Below are 19,459 nucleotides of genomic sequence, written 5' to 3' on the forward strand. Positions count from 1 at the left end.
TAGTATTTTCTTTTCCTGGAAGTGACAAAAAAGTGCACATTTTAAAACTATATCCATGTAGCCTATCTATTACCAAAATAATACAAAAAAGATATTAGAGGGAATGCACATATGCTCATTACATATACACAATACATAAGGTAAACACGAAATAGATAAACACAAAGAAGGTACCAAAAGACAGAAAAACGTTGATATATTTTTACATACCTTTGTGCATGACATAGTATTGATACACTCGAAGGCATTACTGATATTTTTACCACCAAAATTATAAGAGAAATGAATTGACTTACCATAGATTACGTGAGACTTTCATTTTCCAAATGTATTCTTTAGGGTAAATTGCAGGGTAAATTGCAAATGAATTACAGAAGCCAACAATGTTTTTAACAAATTTAGTGACCAAAAACAACTGAAAATAAAAACAACAACAAAAAAATTTCTATCACTTCTTATACACCATTTTCTTTCATCGTCGAAATGTGCTTGCATGGTTACGGCATAATTCTTAGAAATGCGTATAATTACGGTAATTATACCCAACCAATCAAGTGCAGAATTCCGGCCTACGATTCCAGTGTCTTTTCGTCTCGCCGTTCAGTAAAAAAAAAAAAGAGACAAAAGGCACTGGGGAATATAGCTCGAGCTGCCCCAGAGTTCCTGCAGTGCTCAATACTGGCTCTGGTATCCGCTGAGGAAGGCTTGTTAGCCGAAATACCAAGGTTGTCTGGATTCTCACGAATCCTTTTGCCGACGACGTGGCACAGTGGATAAGAGCCCGCGGTGCATCTGATGCGACGATCCCGGGTTCGAGTCCTTGGGCTGCCGAGGCAAAGGGATTTCGCGATTATCCTGCAACTTTGTAATGGTATCCTGTTAATATGATATGCACTCACAATTGCTCTCCACATTGGAATATATATATATATATATATATATATATATATATATATATATATATATATATATATATATATATATATATATATATATATATATATATATATATATATATATATATATATATATAAGAAAGAAAAAACACATGTATTAGGACAAAATATATTTCGGCTAACAAGCCTTCATCAGTTGTAAAATATAAAATCAAGTTACATCTTTTATGTAAAATTGGGCAAATATAATACGCTTGAGCGATTAACAGCAAAAGCATTGCTATATAAATACGTTTAGAATAACATAAACAGTTTTAAATCCTGTGGGTATAAATTGCTAAAGGAGAAGTATTTGCATATGTACATAGTTAAAATTACGGATGTTTTAACATATAAACAATTAAAAATGATTATGTACAGAATTTTTATAATAAAAAATCTATTGACAATTAAAAATGTGGTAAATTAGCAAAAGAACTAGTAAACCGATCATTGCTTAAATTAATGACACTGTGACTGTGACGCTTAAAGACAGCTACTTTGTTAAATTGGATTAAATAATAACAGAGTGCATGTAAAATGCCAAAAACCGTTTGTTAGAATCAACAATACAAAATGGAAAGTTTCAAAAGACGTGAACGCGTGTACTTAATTTCTAAAGTTATGTTATTCTGCCTTATTTTCTCATTTCTTGCTTGGATATCATATTCAACCAATGAAAATTATACATACCAACATTCAGTTGAGTTTTTTAAATTTTCAAATGTTGAACAGAAAATTCATGAAAACGTCAAAGGTAGAAATATTGTCTTGTTTATTGGTATTTTTACGGCAGGCAAATACAAAAACCGAAGAGATGCTATTCGAAAGACGTGGATGAAAACGTGCCATGAGGAGTACTACAGCGATTGCAAAAGTAAATTTATATTGGATGGATTATCAGTTGAGGGGAAGCCAATGAGCAGTGTTATATCTAAACTACGAAACGAATCCAAGTATAATAATCACGATATGGAAATTTTACAGACACCTGTTGGCCTGAATTTTGCACTGAGAATTTTAGCCAGTTTGAGATACGCTTTTCATAAATATCACTTCGACTATTTCTTGAGAATGGACGATGATTATTATCCGTGTATTCATCGTCTGATGTTTGAATTGCCTAGACGTATGAACCTTGATTACGTTTTCTGGGGATTTACTAAATGTTCTCCTGCAAGAAATGATGAGGGATTTGTACTAGTAAACCACAAGTTAGCCAAGCGAATTATAGAACATGAAAACTCCTTGATTTGTACTAACTTCGGTGGGACTGCATTGTCAAAATGGGTCTTGGATATATCAAAAACAGAGAATATATCCTGGTTCGCTGACAATGATCGTATATGGCATCATCCTCCTGTATCGTTTGTGCCTGAACTTAAAACGAAAAAAGAAATTTGTCATACGTATTTGGCTCTACATGGAGTGTATTTTAACGATATGGAAGTCTTTCATAAGATCATGTTAGGCGAAAATAAAACTGATTATACCTTAAATACCGTTAAAAATCACTGTGCATTGCCTAAACATGGAATATTTCCACTGTGGAGTCGTCTACCGGACGGTTTATGTCAAGAAATCCCCATATTTGACAAATCGAATAAAGAAGGCTCACCTTGGAATGGAAGAGAAAATATGGCTAGAAGAAGTTTTAGTGTATCACAAAAGCAATAAATAAACAAAAAGCAATTGTAAAATAAATAGTTCTAGGCTAAAGATAAGTAAATGTTTAATCTACTGAGTACTAGGGATCGCATGGACACCTAAATTCTGAGATTTGTGGATTTCTCCACTCATTGGTTTGCATTATTGTCAGCACTACAGGCCTTTCAATATTTTATCATCAGTAGTACTTTATGTGCTTTATGTTAGGCTGCCTTGGTCTCCTCCTTGTTGAGGCATAGCACCCACTGGAGAATGCAGTCCAGACACCGCTTGTTTAGGCATTCCAGAGAGTGCTTGTCGAGACATACTAAAAGTAGGCACAGCGTGTTGATGAATTCCAGCAGCTTGAGGATTTATGGGGATAGGTTTCTGTATCGATGATACAAAAATAGTCAAGGGGAAGTATCTGCTGTCACTTCGATATTAAAGAAAAATTCTGAAATGCGTTTCTCAGCCGTTCTTTTATCACGTTTCTACAACTGTGACAGCTTCTCATCAACATAACAGCAAATGCTAATGATTCTTCTTAGGGGGTTGTTTTTCTCGCATTGTATGCAATAGTCAAGTTTCTTTTCAGCGATTGTCTTTTTCTTATTTCGCGGTAAACTAATTTCGCTTTCACAACCATCTTCTGGCAAACTCTGCTTTTTGAAGCTCCGAAAACCGGTATTAAGAAGGCTAGTTTTTGAAAAGCTTGTCAGTCCCTTGCCCACATTTTGTTATTCTCGCTTTAGCGAGCTCTTTTCCGAGCTGCGTTCTCAGGTTGTTCACCTTTGTTTTTATTGAAGCGACCGTGGTATCCAAAGAAGTAGCCATTTCTGACTATGCTATTTTCTTTAAATCTCGTTTCTTGCAGGCTTTATAGTAAACGTACCACAACCTAGTGTTTACTTCAACAATTCGATGAGTGAAGACGTTCCATTATTTGGCCGCCTTAGATTTATTGATTTTTCACTTTCAGCTTAGTCTTCTTTTTGCCAAATTAATCTCCATTTTTTATAACCTCCTCTTCGTTTTACAATGCTAACATTTTTTCAGAAAAGTTGTTTCACTGCACTCATTGGCACACTAAAAAATTTGTCACGTTATCAAATATTCAAAAGACAAAACGTAAACAAAAAGACCCTCCATTGTCTATGTTTTGCACTCAGCGCAGTAAAACAAAAAAACAACTGTTTCATGGAGTTTGACTCAAAAAATAATAAAACATTGATAAACCAATTTTGTTTGATGAAAAGTTTGATTGCAAACAAACTTCAGCAAATACGATTTTTTTATTCTTTTCTCATTTTTCGAAAAGAATCGTACTTGATGGTGCACCTCAAATGCGTCAAACTTTCCACCAAACTCGCCAGTTTGATAAAGTTTGATTAACAGTTTGTCACGCTTGCTTCCGTTTTTAGCAAAGATGTTGTCACTCTGAAGCATTCGATTTGTGACGTCAAACATTTGATCTTGCAAAAACGCTTGAAAATCCATAAACATCAACATGTTTTTTATTTTGAGACTGGTGCTATAGCCTGCGTTATTGTGCGGCACCATTGAGGACTAAACGCGTTAATGATGTTAACGCTGTTAGTCTAGTTACCAACACCACCAAAAGCGACAACAACAATAACAACAGAAGCAAAAATAACAGCTATATAACACCAACTTACCATGCATTCTTTTTTAAACTTTTCAGTTCTTATGATGCCACATGAATAATTATACGCATCTCCAAAATTATTTGTTGCGTTATTTCGTACTCCGTTTACAGCAGCGGGTATAGCGTTGGCGTCCCATAGCGGAATTTAATGTTCAATGATCTCACTGTACGGAATGACACACTTTCCAAGAAAGTTTAATCTTACTGAACTTCCATCATAGTAGCAGAGAAACTCAGCTGGAAGGAAAAGACACGTTGTTATAATCATTCAAACTAGCGCCCTGGTGTACTAAAAAAATAAAAAAAATAACCTATTTCCTACACTCTTCCCTTATTAAGCTCTCTTGTTTCTTTTTCTGACAGAGAATTGAACCAAACTGAGAACGATACGTTTAATAAACCGTCATAGTTGACTGATTTAGCTGGAAGACCTAGAATATTATCGTGGTTTTTGTCGTCAGAGTTGTACCATGTTGTCGCCATGTATACCGGTGTTGTCCCATTTCTATCAAAGCTGAAAAGATAAACTTTGTATTACCTCTTTTATGTGTAATATAATAATTTCTAGGGCATGGTGGTGCTATGTTCTCGTGGGAAGTGGAGACATCTTTTTTAACACAATCAAACAATATAAAGTCTAATGTGGTCAATATGAAGTCAAATGTGGTCAAGTTAAAGTCAAATGTGGTCAATATGAAGTCAAATGTGGTCAATATAAAGTCAAATGTGGTCAGTATGAAGTCAAATGTGGTCAATATGAAGTCAAATGTGGTCAATATGAAGTCGAATTTGGTTAATATAAAGTCTAATGTGGTCAATATACAGTCAAATGTGGCCAATATGAAATCAAATGTGGTCAATATAAAATCAAATGTGGTCAATATAAAATCAAATGTGGTCAGTATGAAGTCAAATGTGGTCAATATGAAGTCAAATGTGGTCAGTATGAAGTCAAATGTGGTCAATATGAAGTCAAATGTGGTCAATATGAAGTCAAATGTGGCCAATATGAAATCAAATGTAGTCAATATAAAATCAAATGTGGTCAATATAAAATCAAATGTGGTCAGTATGAAGTCAAATGTGGTCAATATGAAGTCAAATGTGGTCAGTATGAAGTCAAATGTGGTCAATATGAAGTCAAATGTGGTCAATATGAAGTCAAATGTGGTCAATATGAAGTCAAATGTGGCCAATATGAAATCAAATGTGGTCAATATAAAATCACACTGCGCAAAATGTCTCCGTATACGTAAATATAATTTGCGTGTCATAAATTCATTATACTCGAATAAGCGGAAATATACGAAAAGTCTGTGCACGATGTTCGTATATTTCCGTATAGGCGTAAACGGTTACGTATATTTTTATTATACACAAGGTTTTACGTATACGTGAATAGTGATTTGCAAACCTTTACAGTATACTATGATATACGTAATAATTTCGTTGAGCTTCTTAAACCCAGGGTTTGTTTATTATTTTTCTCAGTTTATTTTCGGCATAAAAAAAGATCACAATTTTACGCAGTCGAACTTTCTCTTTACGTATTTTACACGCGCTATTTTATATAACCGTAGCGTATTTTAAACCCAGCCTAAGATCCCTATTTTTAATTTTCTCCTTTTGATTCAATTTATGCATCCTGCCCTAGCTGTTAGTGAGTTACTTCTAGTTTTAGACACGAACACTCGAGGCGTTTTGTCTGTCTGCCAGCTCTTTCCGCCCAGAGACGAATGTTGTCAGTATAAAGTGTTTTGTTCATGTTCAAGCTTATCATCATATAAACAACATATGACATCTCTAGCTTCGTCCCTTTGGACCTTGTACATCTGTGATAAGCTGACAAGACATAAAAAAATTCTGTGGAGAGGTTTAAGTGTAAGGTGTAAGTTAATATTAGATGTAGGACTTGCGTTACAGCAAATTGTTCTCCTTGTATAACTTATAAAACAGAAAGATATATATTTTTTTCCATTAGTTGTTAGTTCCATTCATTTTAGAGAAAGTTTTTTTTCCAGTCATGTTGTCCGAATAGGAACAATAAAATGGTTTCGAATAACGAATGTCCCATTTATTCGTGAATCGAGTCAAACAGACGCATATTGTGAGAGCTAATGAAAATTTCTAATACGGTTTTACTAAAATAAAACAGTGTGTTAGATGCAATATATTCTAATATCAGCTTATTCTTGTCGAAGTGTCCCATGTTTATGTTGAGGGAAAGATTTCTCTTACTTGAACATATCCAAGACTTCCATGTATGTGATGAGACCTATAGAAGGTGTCACCCTGTGAATCTAAAGCAAAAATATTCACGCTTTCGTATTACTGAATTCCTTCCTCTCTTTCTCTACCATATTATTACTTTGTCAGAAAATTTATTAGGAAGAGAATTTTGCGAACCGCAAAATTTTATTCAGCGGTAATATGAAGAGCTTCAACCGCAAAAACCGCAAAAATTAGTGAAATCGCATTACACTAGGTTAACAACGTAAATTAATTCCCAGTTCTGACATACTTTTTTTATTCACATTTTTGCCCAGAATTTTCATTTGAAAACGAGCTTGACTTCAGCACTAGGCTTAAAGCTATCCATCACACTAAATTTTTTTTTCCTTGTTCTTTAAACTCGTCCCCAGCGCCTTTTGTCTCTTTTTTTTTACTGAAGTTCAGTAAAAAAAAAAAGAGACAAAAGGCGCTGGGGACGAGTTTGATTGTTCTTGTCACACACGAACACATTATTCTATTCGCGTTCTAATTGGTTAATATCAAAGCGGAACTCTGGATATTCACTTTTTTGTTTACGTATTAGAAGGGATAGTGTTGTGAAAAATATTGTACATTATTTCAATTCATTCTTATTGATTTCTATTGATTTTTATTGATTTCTGTTTGTCACGAAATCTATCCGTTGTTAACATCCGTGATGTTAAAAGGCGCACAAACAAGCATTGCTTTCCTAAGAAGAATCCTATTTTGGCGGGAAAATTTTTTCAAGAGTCAAAAAAAAGTTATATTTCGCAGATTTTAATGAATTAAACAGCGGTTGCATTATGTAAAACAACGAAAATAAGCGAAATTTTCGAAACTTATTTCCCTTGAGTTATAAGATCTTTCGAACAAAAAAATTGCACAAAATTGCCAACTCCTAGAAAATTTAATACGCTTCTCGATATTCTTTCTGGCCATTTTAGACATACAACAGTTCACATAAAATATATAGCCGTTGAGAATCGATTCTTTATTAGAAGGAAAAATACGTGAAAATTTACTCACGGATCCATTTTTGTTTTAGGTGGTTCATTGGAAGGATAATAGAAATCGTTCGGTATCATTAATGTGCTATGTCTACCAATGTGATTAGCGATGTAAGTATCACGTGGTTACCCTCTTCAATTGTATTCTTTATTTGAAGAGAAAAACTTGAACGGGTTGCGATAATTTGAAGTTCAATTCACAAATGTGAACACGCTACCGCCATAATATTCAGGTTGATTTCTTACGAAATCTAAGTCGAGCAGCAATATAAACAGAAAGAACTTCATATTTCCTCTCTTCTTCTTTTTTAACACTCTCCTTAAATCAACTCCTTCAGTTTTTAAATGACGATATTATATCCCATTCTCGTTCCCAGACCGCTTGCAGTTAAAGCTTGCTGCTTACCTCAATGAACCCTGGAAACTAGAACGATGAGATTTAACTATTTACTTCTAATGTGTTTGAAGCCATGTCCAATTTATGGTTGTCGCGTACGTGTTAACGTATGTTATCATTATCCATTATGTATGTGTGAGCGTAAACAAAGCAGCTTGTCAGGGTGACCGCTAGTAAAATGAGAACAAAAGTAAGGATATAAAGAAGAATTAAGGAGAAATATTGACATTTTTTAAGGATATTTTGCTGCGAACGAGAATAAAAAAAAAGGAGAATTAAGGAGAAAACCAATTTTAGTTCCCTCTGTTACATACTATGTTCTATAATAAGAATATATACATATTATACAAATATACATAAAAATTATGCCCTAAAAGATAGAAAATATAGGATTTCAGGTAACAGAGAAATATGTATTATTTCACTGGTGATGAACAATACATGAACACATTTCCCAAAAAGTTACGACCATAAAAATTAAGAAATAAGGAGAAATTAAGGAGAATAGCTAAAATTTCATTTTTTTAAGTATATTTAAGTACTTTTAAGTTTTTTTTTTCTAAGGTTATTTAAGGAATTTAAGGAGGAGTGGTCACCCCGCTTATGTTGAATTCAAAACTGAAAAACATGTTGTGCATTGCGGAGCGTTTCATGGAATGTAATCAGGGCATGCTTAGCAACAACATCAGCGAGATCAGTCATGCTCTTGTAATCAGCCCTGTAGCAGGCTAACAACTTGAAAAGAGATAATTGATCAACATTAAGAAACAATGCCGAACACTTTTTTCGAATGAATTAGTGTACTACATTTTTTTCGTCCTGATATTTTATTTTATTTCCCTCCCCTAAAAAAACAGACAAAAATATTAGAACTCGAAAAATATATTGTACCCTGTTCTGTGCGACAACTAGAGTACTTATTAACATCAATTTTTTGTCACCTTAAAATTTCTTCACGTTGTGCCAACATAGTTCAGGCCGACAAGTTATTTGACACGCTTCCCAAAAGATCTAGTTTGTATAAAGGAGGATTAATATACATGGTGATCTGAAATACAACTTGAGATGGCACGACGCGAGTATCATGTGATCTAGTGAAAAAACTTAGGATTAATAAAGAAAAACACATGTTTAATTTAAAGTAATTATTTATGTTCGATTATTAAAATAACACTGTAATAAAAGATGTATGGTCACAAATAAATAAGAAAATATGCAAACATGACGTTAACAAAAACATCTATGTATTCAACGGAATATAGCAAACTTAATTTTAGTTATAAATAATTTTAATACTTAATCAGGCGGGATTTTTCTTACTACAACGTCTCTCTTCAGGTTGTTATATTAACTTGAAAACGTCTGTTCTGATCAGAAAAAGTATAAAAAGACTGTTTCTTGCTTATCTCTGTATTTAAGAAATTCCAAGTCGTTTACGATATTCTCCTAGCATGTAAACATAACGATAACTTATAGCAATAATGTACTCACATAAAATTTACACAAACAAACAAAAACAATATTACAGAGCAACATTTTAAATAAACTTTTTTAAACAAACTTTAGTTTTTAAATTATTTTTTTAATAAAATTAAGATATAAAAAACTAGAATTCTATCTTACGCCATCTCACGCCATCCTTTCCTCCTATTTTTCATAGAAGGGCGCAGTGCGCCCGAGTTTGACAACTCATTCTAGTAACCGATAAATAAATTGAACTGATCACAGGTACGAAAATACTTGAAAAGTCGTCTATTTATTGGCTACACTAGATGACGCGACCACGGCTGTAATCCGAGTAAACATAATTATTCGTGCAAACTTTACATGAAGAAATAATGTTTACTACTTATTTGCTAACTAAAATCTAAAAATTAAAAAATAATGGATGATAAATAACGATATTAAGAATAAGCTAAATAAACCTTTAATATATTTTCTCCCCCCTGGAAACATGCTAACCTATGCAGCGGAGACCCTAAAGTCTCTCACGCAGAACGATTATTCTTTTATTGTTAAGGTATCAAATTACCGATTTGGCTCACACGGTGGGATTGGGATCGGGTTGGATGATATGTGGTCTTCCGTGTAGCTGTTTTTTATTTCGATATACGAATTTACTGGGCTAGTCCCATACGAACTGTCATCACTAACAGGACTCTGCGGAGAAGTAGACAACAGAGATGGAAAATGATTTCTTTCATCTGCGGATGAGTTTTCTAGTGCTTGACCTAATGACATATTTTCACCTGGACGAAGTTCTTCTTTCTGTTCAAGTTCACAATTTTTATTGTCTGCCTGTGCTGAACCATTTTTTGGCACTTCGGCTTCCGTTAAAGTTACTTCGCCGTCAACGGCCTCGCCAGTGCAACTTAATTTTTTTAAAACGTTCAACACACGATCTATATCTTTTTCTAGTACCTAGAAAAATAACATTTAAAGTATTCGCTACTGGGTGAATCAATAACATCGACGATCAGGGTGATCAGTGCTCTAAAATTTAAATTTTAGTAGATTGGGAGGTTAAGGGGCACATTATAGAAAACAATAAAAAAAAGTTTCCATATTCAGAAGAATTTGACAAAATGATAGGGGAAAAAATATTTCACTAATAATCCTAATAATTTAGGGTTAAAATTCTTTAAAACGTAAAAATAAAATATAAAATGTACAACGCAAAAAAAAAACAACAATTTGTTGAGGAATTAATATAGTAACGAATTTTAGGTTACTTCAAAGATTTTAGAAGGTGTAGCCATGCTGGCAATGTATCTGATTTGAAAGACACAAAAAAAATTCACAAAATTTTGTAACGTAAGTAAAATTTTCTCGCAATGACGATAAAAACTCTCCCTGTGGACAGATTCCCTTTTGCAAAATAAACAAAACATTTTTCCCTCCTTAGATTGGACAAAAATAACGAAATTTTTGTTTATTTTTACAAGATATAAGAAACCTATTAGTACTTAGACCACCCTAAAATAACAAAAAATAATTGTAACTACAAAAAAAAAATAGAAGAAACTGTGTTTTAGGGGACTGTAAAAACATGGTGATCTGGCATAACTATTTTAACATGTTTCAAGAAATACCCAAAAAATATTTTTTAAAACCTTTGTAACTGAAATTGCGGTTTGAGAGAAACAAGCCTTTGAATAGATTATGGTGTAAGATACAGATTTTTTCGTACTAATAAGCAGGTATCAAAAAATAATCCTACAGCCTTACCATGCAGTACTCTACGTTATAAGTGCTGACGTAATATGTTGACACTTGGAGAGTGGCCAGTGGCTCCACCACCTGTGCAACGATACCACATTCCTCTGTCGGTGAAAATAAATCATACAGTTATTTCTCGACATTACAAAGTTCCGATTTAACGAACATCTTATGACAATTTTGTAACAAAAAAAGTACTGAAAAAACAAGGGAGTTTGTCAAGAGACCTTCTAAAAATAAAAGTTAATAAAATAAAAAAAAGTATTTGAATTCGCGGATGGAAAAAATATTACATTTCGCATGTTTTAATTTTCGCGGTTGCGAAAGGAAATAAAAAATTCTCAATGAAACATTTACAATGCAATGATTTTTGGACTCGCAGTTCGATAAAAGCAGCAAAGCTGGCTTTCCACTCAAGAAAGATCGTAAAGAAAAAAGAATAATTTTTTACTTTGATTGGCTATTCTGCAAATTATTCCTTTGTTCTTATAAAAAAATTCCGTTTCTCTCTGCAAAAAAGTTTCAGTTTGGATCCGAACGGAGAATTTATCAACCAATCAGATTCCAGAAATCAAAATTTTCCAATCCGATCCGACCTGTTTCATTCTTGGGCAAAAATCCAGCTTAAAAATTTCTTAATCTTTTTTATACTTCTTGCAGGTACACATTTTTGTTATTTTGAGAAATTATTCAAAGTTACCTAGTTTCTCGAATTTGGACAAATTCTGCGAAAGGCGCCGAAATATCCGCACAATTTAGATCATTAAGGTATATCGTTTAAAGAGTGATAATTGAACAGTTCTTTCACAAAATTGTTGAGCTATAAAAATAACAGTAGTAGTCATACCAAAACCGAGCGGTTCATCTCCGATCGTTATCATCCTCCAGATATCTTCGTTTTTTTTCGTGTACAACACATTGTTTGGAAACCTGAATAGATAAAGAAAAATCAATGTGGTTGTTTTTCACTTCGTTGTTGCCGATTTAATGACAACACTATTATGAAATAATTATGAAACGTTATATGGCGCATTGTATATTTTGTGGCTTTCTGATTTTTTATAGCCCAGATTTGCAATTTGTTTATGACGATGTTTATCCTAGGGAAGACAATACATTTAGCGCATCGGAAAAGCTTAAAAGATTTAAAATTTAACAACTACTTTTTAATGGCATCGTTGTCCAGCATGAGAGAAATATCGCCGTTCACGGTTGAGAAGTGAAAAAAAGTATTGGTTTCATCTTCCTTGTTTCTAAACAAAAAGTATATATTATATAGTTACACTGTAAAAAAATACACCAAAATTGGTTCCCAGGGCATCTTGTATAACGGCTCACAGGCCCTGGAGGCAAAGATGCGAAAATTCGTCTACAGTTACTTTGGTATCATTTTGCGCAAAATACGAGTATGATTAACACGTGATATAATTTCTTACACACTCTGTCTTGATTTTGCCATTTCTTGGATTTTCACATAATGCGGACATCGCAAAAACTGCAAACGGCGCATTTTAACGTTGCTTATCTGGTCTACACGTCTGTCGAAGTAAAGCATTCGCTGCCTACCGGTACGATGAATCTGTTTTGCTAATAATTGCCAGATTCCTGGATTGTATGTGACATCTAACTACCACTAATAGATAAAAAAGCTGGAAATATCAAAAACTCGCTTACCCAGAAAAAAATATAAGTTCCAGTAGTACTTGAATAACTCCTGTCAGTTTGGAAGCATCGAGACCAGTTATATGGTACTGATCTGAAGGACTTTTAAAAGGATGATTGACTGTTCTTGGATCACCTAAAAAGAAACAGAAACAAGGAGTATTATGACTCATTGTATAGGCCACTTTGCCTACGAGTATATAATAATAATGTTTATTTCATTTCATCTTAAAGTTTATATTCCGTACAATGTTTTTAATGTTGGAAGAATGAGCCAAAAAAACAACAACAACAAATAAATAAAGAAACAAACATGGTAGCGGAAGTGAATAGATTTTCGCAACCAGCGGAACATATGTTGCGAAAGCTTCTGTGAGTGATTCTGTGAGTGATTTTCGCGGAAGATATTTTGGTGATTTAAGGCAAATATAATAACTTTGTTGGGGTTAATTGAGACTAAAGTGCTGTCCGACGATCATTAATTCTTAAAAGAAATTTTCACCTGTGAAATTATTCTAACCCCACCCCCTATATTTATAACATTTTGCTTAGAAATGAAAAAGACTTTTATTTACTAAAGAAAAATTTGGAACTTTTAATTTTTTTATGCTCTAACATTTATTCATAAATTTTAGGATCAAATTGCAATCTTTAATTTTAAGGAATTTAAATTCGCGAAATCGACCCAAATGCGCCAAAATATCTTCCTAAAAAACTTCTGGTTGAGAAAATTTACTCCCTTAAAGAAACACGCCATCTTTATGAATGACGTCATACCTGTCAATGATGGTGAAGATGGAGAGGATGACAGTATCTGTGTGCAATTTACACGCTTGTGGTCGTCGTTATAGATTTTAAAATAAGAACCCAAACATTTGATGGTGTCATCCAGATGGGGCTCTTGCACCTAAATTAAAAGAAACAACGTGGTTTAAGTTTCCTATTTGGTTATGAAGGTTCCACACGCATCACGATTTGAAGAAGTTTGAGGGTTGGAAGTGAAGTAGTATTTTTATACCGGCAGTGAGTAATTCAAAAAAGCCTCTCTGTACCTCGGACATGTGAAAGACTTCCTATATTTTTGTATCATTTGATAGGTATTTGAAAACACATTTCAGTGATATTTAAAGGAAAAATTTTATCTACTAGCGCTGAAATATAACTAAAAAATATACTCATTATTGGTCTTCTTTTTTGAGAAATATTACAGAAAACTTATTAAACAAAAAGTTGTTGAAGTAAGTTGCATCGGCAATATCAGCTTTCAAAGAGAAGGGAATGTTTTTTGAACACATGCTTTAAAAATAACACTTGGTGTCAAAAAATTTTTAATAATAAATATTATATATAAATAGATATATAAACCATAACTAATAATACATATATATATATATATATAGAACTATACGAATAATATTTTGAAAGCAACCTTATTAGGATGTCAAGAAGCATGACAATAATATTGAATGACAACAATACATAAAGAATATAAAATAAAAAACCATAGAGAGTATAAGATGTTAAGAGAAACGCCCGACATGAAACTTTACATAATAACGTGACGCATTGCAAGATGAACATAAAAACACAACAGTCAGGAAGATGGGAAAGTATACTATTAAAATAAGACATAAATAGGACACTATGGAAATAGCAATTGAAAGTATCTTACCAGTAAAAGATGTCAAAGAAAAAGGTTGAGTTGACGAAAAAACTATAATAATACGACTGTTTAGAACCAACAGCGTGGCATTAAAAAAGGGGCAGTGAAAAAATGTTTCTCACCAGTATGAAGTCTGATTGATATGTGGACAGACACAAAACAGACACTTTATGATCTGCAAGAGGTCCAATGACAGACTTTGCAATTTTACTTGCACCAAACAGTTCATTTGATTCGCCCATTGCACCAACAGATACAGTTAAAACTCTCCATGGATGGCCACATGTTTGGAGTTCTGAATGCTTTGGAAAAACTTAAAAAAAAATTAAGGTAATAACACCAGCAGGTTGTTCTCCCCCATTAAAACAAAAATTAAAGGCTTCAAAAAAGAGTAAATTAACTAAATTCACACACCGAATAAAAATGAATTAAACAAATGTTACTTTTACATTCCTTTTTATTGATAAATAAAAATTTGAAATATATGAGAATTCAAATCAAAGGTATACAATCTTAGAAAAATTATGTGCTATTTTTGAAATATGGCTAGAAGTGGCAAATAAACAATGCCCTGCTGGTAGCAGGCTGCAAAATTGTTTTCTGTATATAGGCCAAGTTGCATTATGAAATATTCTACATATAGTTCCATAAGGATTTGCAAATTTGAAAAAATCATGCTATTGTCAGCAACAACAATTAACACCCAAGTAGAAACCGAAATTCTTTGTTAGAAACATTGACAAGTAAACTTTTAAATGTGGGAATCTACAATTACATAAATTCTTGTGGGAACGAATTTTGGAATTTACAGTCTTGTCTTAACATATTTTGATCACGATTGAACATATGCACAACAAGTTGGAAAGTTATAACTCTCCATCTTGTTGTACATATGCACAAAGGATGTTGAGTTATAACTCTTAATAGAATAAAAACATGTACAAAATATTCATTTTCAGTCTATTAAAAAACAACTTTTACCAAAACTACTTCTCCACCTCTTTGCTTGTGAAATAAAACGCAAAAGCAGACTTTCAAATGTTATTACCATGTTATACCCGGTCTTGGTGAATTACACAACACAATATGAAATGTTGCTAAGTAATTTTTATTGTGTTGAGAGTATGAACCTCAAACTTACAAAATGAAAAAATATACGTCATTATTCACGTACCTTTAAAATCTTCCTCAGTAACAATTAATGTGTAACCATCATCTGTTTCTGTTATACTGAAAAAGTTTGGTCTAAAGAAAATATGGGTAGCTAATTAGATGGTGTTTTATGTTATGCACTTGTTTATGTTTGAAAATATAATTACAGAATGCTAATAATGTTTAAAGAAGTTTTGTCAATGATATCAAATAATTAAATCAAAGAGAATGCATGTATACTATACTTTAGGCTCTATTACTATTATTATTAATAGTCACTATCTACTTTAAGGAAACTTTCACGCATACAAAAACTCACAAAACATTTTGGATAAATTTTCAAATTTGTCATTTTTTTATGATACATACATTTGAAGAATTACCACCTATTCTTTTTCCTGCTGTTATATTCTCAATAAAACAGAAGTAGAGAAACTAAAAATATACCTTGAGTCTGGTAACAATGCTATTTTCATAATTGCATGACAGAAATCACCGATGGCATTTTTAGGAATGAAGCATACTTGCAGCCTGTGTTCCAACACGTATAACTCCATCGATGCATCAGGTGGTGATGTGCTGAGTATGTAGGGAGACGGTGCAGGATCCCTTCGGTATGATATCCCACTACTAATAAACTGTGACAAGCTTTGTATAAACGCCATGTTAGTAGTATTTAACATATCTAATTGCAAATAAACACACTCAACTTATTAACATATAAACAATTAACTACGCTAGAAACTGTCACCCTAAGCATCAAACTAAACGATATTGTTATCACTTTCCTTTTCGTTATTGGAAGATATAATTTAATTCCTAAACTTTATTTCATTTATATTCTTGTTGTTGTTAAAACTCCCTATTAAAGTACATATCAATCTCTTTCAAAACCACAAACGATTACATTAATATTAGTATAGTTCGAGTTAGGTAAACATAACCAAGTTTTTTTTAAAATGTAAATACCCATTTATTTATCTTTGATGAAATATTAAACAATTTGTTTAAAACATGTCTTATCTTTAAAGATAAGTTGTTAAAAATAGAATAAGATGACATGGTCTTACACTGTCTATGCAAAATAACATTACACCTTATTCAAAAATGTTTGACATACACCAAAAAATGAAAGTCACACATATTACTATTTATATAAATAATAATTCTTTCCTACAAAAATTTGTTATAAAAACTCTTTGTGACAATTGTTTTAAACAGTATCCATAAAGCCGTGATTTCTAAAACTCCTGTTTACATTCTTGATTGGCTTAGAGCAGTATTGTATTGAAACAAAGCAATTTTGTTGCCATACCTTATTACCTTTACTTTATAATATACTATTTACCATGGGTTTTATGTCATAGGGAATCCAATTGCGTTGATGCAATTAGGTGCACACGTAATGCAACAGGCCATTATGATTGTTGTCTATTTTTTTGAAGTTATTATCCTATCTTTTAATGTGATTAAAGGGGTTCCTTGCATTGAAAATGATATTGCATGTTATGGAGGGTTGTTTGTTTTTCTTATGAAAATTGTTTTTGCTCTCAAAAAAAAACATTTTCAATGCAGGTATCTCTTTAACAAGAAACCGTTTTATAGTAAAAAAAAAAAATCAGAAGTTACATCTGTGATGTGGACTTTACTATGAGTAGATACAACCAGTAGCTGCTTTACACTGTGCAAGATAGAACCAAACCTCCTGATTTCTAAATTAAATAGCTTTCTGTTTTCTGTTATGGTTGTAGCACGAGGCTTACTCGCCATCTACACACAAATGTGGAAGCAATCATTACTGTCAATAAAATTTATTTTATTATTTATTCTACAATATGAAATATATATTATAACCTTGTATAACATCGATCGTATGAAGTTACATAATAAAATTCACACTTATTTTTTTTATCTGTTTGTGATAATTTCACATACAGATACTATGGTATAAAATATATATTATAGACTTTGTCACACAAATTAACATAATATGAAATTTAAATATTTTTCATGATGCTAGAATCAAACAAAATAGCTTCACATTTCAATGGGTGTCAAGTAATATATAACACAAATAAAAAACGTATGTCACATATAACCACAGAGATGTCAAAACTACATGATAGAATGTCATTAAATTTATAATTTATTTTGAATACTCAAGTCTGGATGTTTGTCTGACAAACATTGCCAAGCATTATAAGTTAAATTTAAAACAGCATTTTGATCAAATGTAGGTGAATCTTAAAAAAATAAACATTGATCCACCAGCGAACAAGAACATACAAATCTGTGCAATTATAGACTTGTGTTTATATATATCTTTAACGTTTATTTATATATTATTTTTTATTGTACATACAAGTGGCATCCATACGAATGTACAGAGAATAGAATATTCATTAATTAGAATTCATCACCTGCTGGAGAAACAAACAGGAAAAATAATCTATTCATAACAGACAAAATAATATTTTTATAACTCATATAATGTATAGGAAAAATATAAATGCTGAATCAGGAAAACTTTTTAACTAGAATTTATGTGCAATAAAACATGTGATAGCATTCAACTTGCCACAAAAAAGTCAGGTTATGCTTTTTAATCTTAGGAGTTTCACACTGGAATAAACAATTAGACAATTATTACCTGTCAAATAACAGAATCATAGTATGGTTTATCTTCATAGATAATACCTACCTTGTAATTATCTTTCTGTAAAAACAAAAAGCTACCATGTGCTGCAGACAATAAAACCCCAAATGTTCATTAAAACAATAAAAACACGTCATATAACTTTCAAACAAAACTTTTCGAAAAAATAGCTTCTTTTTTATACAATTTCTTAGTGTGAATTTATTCAGGTCTCCTAATATGACACTGGTGACTCAGCTCTAGGAATCCAGGGGTTCCTACACAGTAACATGCATATTTTTATGTATGTATACCTCCACAACAAATTTTGCCAATCCAACTTAAGCAGTTTTACATTTTCACTATCAAATATATATTTATGAAATGATCTAAGTGTTACAGACTTAATTGTTTCTTGCACAAGTCCAGACTCTAGGCTGAGGTTGATGTTTACCTTGAGATACACGGAATTGATCATAAAACTAGCATTCTATATCAGATTGGAAAGTTACTAATCCATCCTACAATGGGTATACAGACATTAATTCGAGAAAAAAAAATTGGACAAAAACATAACGACTACATGCCATGCCTTGTTGCAAAATAGACAAAAATGTGTTGTACTTTGTAACAAAACTATCAAAACACAAAACTATAAAGCTCAAATATTTTTGATTTCTGTATATACACACAAGTATATGCAATATAAATAAAATAATTTGTTTATTAGAGTGGGAATTCTGTCTTATGTTTCTTATTATTTTCTTTTAACGTTATTATTAGAACTGGTATATATATATATATATCTATAATTTTTTCAAAAGAACAATTTTACATAAGCCCTCTGATTTTGACAGAATATAAGAACAAAATAAGAACAGCTTCAGGCTCAAATTATTGCTTTTAAAAGAGGAACAACCTATACCCAAAACTTACCATAAAATTAGAACAACCCAGGACATGATTCTATTGCAATCCTCTCTCAAGCTGCAATTTCTTATTGTCACTTCTTTAACAGAAGTCCTTTCAATACCACAAAGTCCTGGGAAAAATAAACTATAAACAAAAACCTTTTAGAGCTCAGCGTTTAAATTAATGGGTCGCAAATTGAGAGTAATTTCCTTTTTTTCACATATTAAATTTACCTATTAAATTTGCAGATCAGAACACTGCAAAATATGTATAAAACAGGTGAAAATATAACTTTACATGTAGGCAAG

At 32.2% G+C, this 19,459-nt stretch overlaps 2 protein-coding genes across 2 annotated transcripts; one reads left to right on the forward strand and one right to left on the reverse strand.

Annotated features, from left to right (window-relative positions):
* Positions 1–1,399: 1,399 nt before the first annotated feature.
* LOC130624156 (uncharacterized) lies at positions 1,400–2,694 on the forward strand. Its single transcript, XM_057439721.1, has one exon. The coding sequence runs from the start codon at positions 1,512–1,514 to the stop codon at positions 2,610–2,612; it is 1,101 nt and encodes a 366-aa protein (XP_057295704.1). The 5' UTR covers positions 1,400–1,511; the 3' UTR covers positions 2,613–2,694.
* Positions 2,695–8,183: 5,489 nt separating this feature from the next.
* LOC130623433 (cytosolic arginine sensor for mTORC1 subunit 1-like) lies at positions 8,184–16,456 on the reverse strand. The gene is made up of 9 exons (XM_057438921.1): positions 16,052–16,456; positions 15,627–15,697; positions 14,575–14,765; positions 13,567–13,696; positions 12,802–12,925; positions 12,291–12,380; positions 11,975–12,057; positions 11,137–11,231; positions 8,184–10,329 (listed from the first exon to the last, which is right to left on the reverse strand). Exons 1-9 carry the CDS (start codon positions 16,285–16,287, stop codon positions 9,937–9,939), a joined length of 1,413 nt encoding a protein of 470 aa, XP_057294904.1. The 5' UTR covers positions 16,288–16,456; the 3' UTR covers positions 8,184–9,936.
* Positions 16,457–19,459: the final 3,003 nt, after the last annotated feature.

Source organism: Hydractinia symbiolongicarpus, chromosome 13 (genome assembly GCF_029227915.1).
Source record: "Hydractinia symbiolongicarpus strain clone_291-10 chromosome 13, HSymV2.1, whole genome shotgun sequence".
NCBI classification, from domain to species: Eukaryota; Metazoa; Cnidaria; class Hydrozoa; order Anthoathecata; family Hydractiniidae; genus Hydractinia; species Hydractinia symbiolongicarpus.

Bases quoted from the DNA above. Each gene is read 5' to 3' on its own strand.
- LOC130624156 (XM_057439721.1), top strand. From the start codon at position 1,512: ATGGAAAGTTTCAAAAGACGTGAACGCGTGTACTTAATTTCTAAAGTT.
- LOC130623433 (XM_057438921.1), bottom strand. From the start codon at position 16,287: ATGTTAAATACTACTAACATGGCGTTTATACAAAGCTTGTCACAGTTT. The intron at 12,926-13,566 runs GTATGACGTCAT...GTTTCTTTTTAG, and splicing joins ATCTTCACCATCATTGACAG to GTGATCCAAGAACAGTCAAT. The intron at 12,381-12,801 runs GTAAGCGAGTTT...CTTTTTGTTTAG, and splicing joins GAACTTATATTTTTTTCTGG to AAACAAGGAAGATGAAACCA.